Source organism: Penaeus japonicus, unplaced genomic scaffold (assembly GCF_977035675.1).
Source record: "Penaeus japonicus unplaced genomic scaffold, GWHDUDI00000001_assembly GWHDUDI00000015, whole genome shotgun sequence".
Taxonomy (NCBI): Eukaryota; Metazoa; Arthropoda; class Malacostraca; order Decapoda; family Penaeidae; genus Penaeus; species Penaeus japonicus.
Window position 1 is genome coordinate 17,832,082 of NW_028234417.1, and position 5,000 is coordinate 17,837,081.

Here is a 5,000-nt window from a genome sequence, read left to right on the forward strand (position 1 = left end):
TCTATATCATGCCGTGCAACAGGAGAACTGCATGCATCATTACAGCTTACTGTGTGTTACCTTTTAGAATCAATATGTGTCTGCAATGCAAATACTAATGTATAATGATCTCACTTCCCGGTGAATGTTGAAAAAAATGACAACTCCACAGACCAACTTTTACAGAAAAAAATAACGTACCTACATAACTTACAGAAAAGTGTGTAGAAAAAAAGAAAAAGAAAATGAAATATAACTGATATTGTGCATTTTCCCAAGAAATAAATAAATAAAGATGAAAAAAGTGTCTATTGCTAATGCCTAGTAAGACTTACTGATGAATTTGTGACGATCGTTTTTGTAGTGCTCCACTTTTTCCTTGTTTAGTAGATGGGAGAAAACGGGTTTATGTTGACAGGCATTTGGTATGTCGAGTATTAGAAAAAAGAAACAAAGTAAGTGAGATTTAAGTTTAGGGGATGATTATGTTCAAGAGAATTGATAATGTGTCTTGTTAAAGGTAGCAAAGATCCTATAATTAAAAGATATATAACTGCTGCTGAGGATGCCGCTAGAGCGAGTATTAAACCATACTTTTTGACTCCTGAAGGAATCACATACTTTATATCAATACGAATGAAACACTTGTTTAGTAAACAAACTCTTTCATTATCTTATGTATCATAGTAGTTACATTGTAAACTTGAATTATGTCATTACTAGCGTGGTATTCTGCAGAGTTCGACATGATATTTGTTCTAAAAGGTATGGCTTCAACATTATGCAACTCCGAATACCTTAGTGCTTCAAATAAGTTGGACCAACAGCGATCGTTTCTCCAGTAGAATGGTTGTCATGCTGAAATTTCCGTGAGCGTCAGAATGTCCTTGGTATAACTTTTATTACCCTTCGTAATATCAGGGTTTAGAGAACCATGAAAACAACGAAAGCAGTATTTCAAAAGGAACAGTCGATCACAACAAGCAGAAAGTACAAAACGCTTGTTTATAAAGGACTGAATCCGTCTCTTCGTCTGTGATGTCACGATATTGTAACCGCCAGCTGGCCAAAAGCGGAACAATATTCCTTATGGAAATAAGATAGAGTCAAGCATCTCTTAATTATAGGATCCTCGGTATGTAAGCTTTAGGCCTTGTTTGCCATTGTCTCTGATTAAAAACAATTTCTGTACACACATATATCTGTTTTCATTTTTCATGGTAATTTATAAAAAAAGTTTTGGGAATGCCTGCTTTGGATGGCTAGTATATTGTTAAAATATATATAATCTATTTATTTCGGATGAATGTCTAATTATCCTTGTGCCATGTAAACATTTTGTTTCCCGTGTAGAAAAACAGGAGAGATAGACAAATACGTAAAGTAAATAGGTAGAAAAAACAGAGAGGTAGATACAAGGGGATAGATATATAGATAAATAGATATATCTAAAGAGAGAGAAATATTGATAGATGTTTGTGTGTGAATATATATATATATATATATATATATATATATATATATATATATATATATATATATATATAAAGAGAGAGAGAGAGAGAGAGAGAGAGAGAGAAAGAGAGGAAGGAGGGCGAGGCGAGAGGGAAGATGGAGAGGGAGGGAGAGAGAGAGAGAGATAGATAGAATAGAAAGAGAGAGAGAGATATGTTTGAGAGAGAGAGAGAGAGAGAGAGAAAGAAAGAGAGAGAGAGAGAGAGAGAACGAGAGGAGTGAGGAGAGGGAGAGAGGAGGAGTGGGAAGAGGGAGGGAGTGGCGAGGGGGGAGATGAGCTGGGAGGAGAGGAGCGGAGAGTGAGTGGTGGCTGAGGGACGGGGGGCTCGCGGGAGAGAAGAGAGAGGAGAGGCGAGAGGAGGGGGAGAGAGAGGAGAGGGAGGAGAGAGAGGAGAGAGGAGGAGGAGCAGGAGGGGAGAGCGAAGGGAGGGAGGAGAGAGGCGAGGAGGAGGTGGGCGGGAGGAGAGAGAGAGAGAGAGAAGAGAGAAAGAGAGAGAGAGAGAGCGATAAAGAGGGAGAGAGAGATAGAAAAGAAAGAGAGAGAGGGAGGGGTGGATGAGATGAAGGGAGAGATAGAAAGGAGAGAAAGAAGAAGAGAGTAGGAAAGGAGGAGGAGAAAAAAGAAAGAGGATAGAGGTTAAAGAGAGGTGCGAGGGGAGAGAGAGGAGAGAGAGAGAGAGAGAGGAAGGGGGAGAGAGAGAGAGAGAGTAGGGGATTGAGAGAGCGGGGAGAAGAGGAGCGGTGAAGGAGAGAGGGGAGGGGGGGGGGAGAGGAGGAGAGAGGGGGAGATAGAGGGGAGGGGAGAGGGAGATAGGGGAGGAGAGGGGAGAGGAGTAGTGAGAGAAGAGGATGAAGGCCGAGAGGAGAGGAGTGGGGAGGAGAGGAGGAGAGTCTGAAGAGAGAGAGTGAGGAGGGTGAGAAGAGGTGAGATGAGTGTCGGGGTGGTGTGGGAGAGAGTGAGGAGTGAGAGAGGTGAGAGAGTGTTGAGGGTAGGGAAGTAGTGAGGAGAGGGGAGAGGGAGGGCGGTGGCAGGAGTGTGAGTGGAGAGTAGAGTGGTGAGAGAGAGATGCGAGAGAGGGAGTGTTGTAGGGTGGAGGGAGAGAGAGTGAGAACGTGGGGTAAGAATTAAAGTGTGAAGAGATGTGAGAGAATGGTTGTGAGTGGAAGGAGGAGGTGTGAAGGGAGGTAGTGTGAGTGGGGAGTGGGGAGGAGTGTGTATGGAGATGTGAGAAGTGTTAGGGGTGGAGTGTGAGGAGAGGAGCGGAGGGGTGGGGGGGATAGGAGTGAGATGTGGGTCTGGAGGTAGTGTGTTTAGAGGTTGATATGGTATGAGTAGTGATGCGGGCTTGGTGGTGGTGTGTTTGTGAGGTGTGAGGTGGAAGTTTGTGAGGGGGAGTGGATGGTAGGATAATGGTTTTGCGGTAGAGACGGGTTGGAGAGGTGTGTGGTAGTGAGAGAGTAGGTGTGTGGTTGTGGTGGGCGAGACTGTGAGAGAGGATGAAGAGGAGGGAAGGGGTGAGGAGAGGGAATAGAAAGGAGGTTTAGAGGAGAGAGAGGGAAGAGGCGTGAAGGGGGAGAGGAGGGATATGGGGGTGGGGGAGGTGGTGGGATGAGGTTGGTGAGAGGGTGGTGTGAGGGGAAGGGGTGGAGGTTGGAGAGAGAAGAGAGAAAGAGAGAGAGAGAGAAGATGAGGAGTGGAGAGAGAGAGGAGAGAGAGAGAGAGAAGAGAGAATGAAAGAAAGAGAGAGGAGAGAGAGAGAGAGGAGAGGAGGCGGGAGAGAGAGAGGAGAGGAGAGAGAGAGAGAGAGAGAGAGAAGGAGGGGGGGTTGAGAAGAGAATAAGAGACAGAGAAAGAGAGAGAAAAGAAGAGAAAGAGAGAGAGAGAAGAGAGAAGAGAGGGAGAGAGGGGAGAGAGATAGAGGAAGGGTGGAGAGAGAGAGAGAGAGAGAGAGAGAGAGAGAGAGAGAGAGAGAGAGAGAGAGAGAGAGAGAGAGAGATAAAGAGAAAGAGAGAGAGAAAGAGAAAGAGAGAGAAAGAATGAGAGCATTCCTGCATTCCTTTCATAGGAAACAAGATGTTACCACGGCAGGATTTCAACATTTCAGGTAATTCTACGTATGAATCGACGACGATTGGAGAAAGAGAAGGAAAGGGAAGGGAAAGGGTAAAGGAACATACGTTATCTTCATGACACACGAATTTCGTAGATATATAGATATCAGATATTTTTTTAGGTGTCAGGCAAGCACAGTTTTTTTTCTGCTTTAGAGGGTCTATGTGCTACTTTTATTTAGGCGTTTATAAGGTTACATGCATCACATTCGTCTCCACAGCTGAAAAGAAGAGATACGTTAGGGCCAGTTTAGACCTTTAGTGAGGAGTGGCAAGTAGGGTTGTAGATTAGGGTAGGTTTAGGGTATCAGGGATGAGGTCATATTGCTTGGTCCTTGGCACTCACTGACTCGAAGATACATAAGTAATGGATAATTGCATTAACCAAAGGTTGTGTAATTGTGTGGTACTTTTTTTTCATGCAAATGTAGAAAAATTGGCATGGATGAGAATTAATCATTCTACAAAGTAGTATCAAGAGTTATGTGCTGTAATTAGATAAGATTTAATTGTGCGCTATGGGGATTTGTCTTCGTGTCAGTGAGTATCTTAAAGACCTGTTCTGAATGACCTGTAACATTATTTTATTCTTATGCAGCAAATCTTTAACAAAGAATAGAAAAAAGCTTGAACTGGGTTTTCGAAGCGGAGGTAAATAATAAGAAAAAACACAGATGCTCAATAGGTAACCGCATTTACTTTGTTCGGTAAACGATAATAAATACGTCATCTGTTTTAAAGAGGGTTGTTTCCATCCATAGATTACGTATATCTAATAATAAACAATGACTTTTTAATCTCTTTTGTTAAAGATTACTGCAACCAAGAATTACTACATCGTGTTACACAAAACGTTTCGAACTTTCCCTCTACAACACAGATCTAGTTTACTCTGTGACATCATAAACACACACTAAAAACCAGCTGTTGAATCATCGAGAGTACCGCATTTCTCGTCCGTCATTCAACACGAAAATTACAAGCCCCGTCAGCCATATAATACGTTCGTTAATCTACTCACGGCTTCGGCTTCGTCTAAGAAGACAAAAGAGGAAAAAGACGAAAAAAGAAATAGAAAAAAAGAATGAATATAGAAAAGGAAGAAATACATATTACGAGGCGACTTTTACTACGATCCCTCCGTGACCGAGACTGATTTGCGATTACAAATGCTAATCTATCATTTGTTGGGGGGAATGTGTTTGACTGCACTGAGTGCGTGAGAGGTAAAGAAGAGACCAACTCAAGTCCGTAGTTTCCATAAGATATCTTAATAGATAAATGTGAATGAATGAAGCACTTGAATTTATAGATTCTGTTAATAAAACTACAATTCCAAATTGTAGAAAAACGTCATTTGGAAATTCCTCCGTTACTCATTTATGATAGTTGCC

At 42.4% G+C, this 5,000-nt stretch overlaps 1 protein-coding gene across 4 annotated transcripts in view; it reads right to left on the minus strand.

Moving 5' to 3' along the window:
- The window catches only part of LOC122254977 (cardioacceleratory peptide receptor), a 44,763-nt gene that overhangs the window by 14,187 nt on the left and 25,576 nt on the right, over positions 1-5,000 (minus strand). For 2 of the 4 annotated variants that reach the window (XM_086544653.1, XM_086544654.1), the window contains exon 8: positions 315-357. The exons of the other annotated variants lie outside the window; for them this stretch is intronic. In XM_086544653.1, coding sequence (XP_086400779.1) covers positions 315-357 — 43 coding nt within the window. The remainder of the gene's footprint in view (positions 1-314; positions 358-5,000) is intronic. 4 annotated transcript variants of the gene reach the window in all.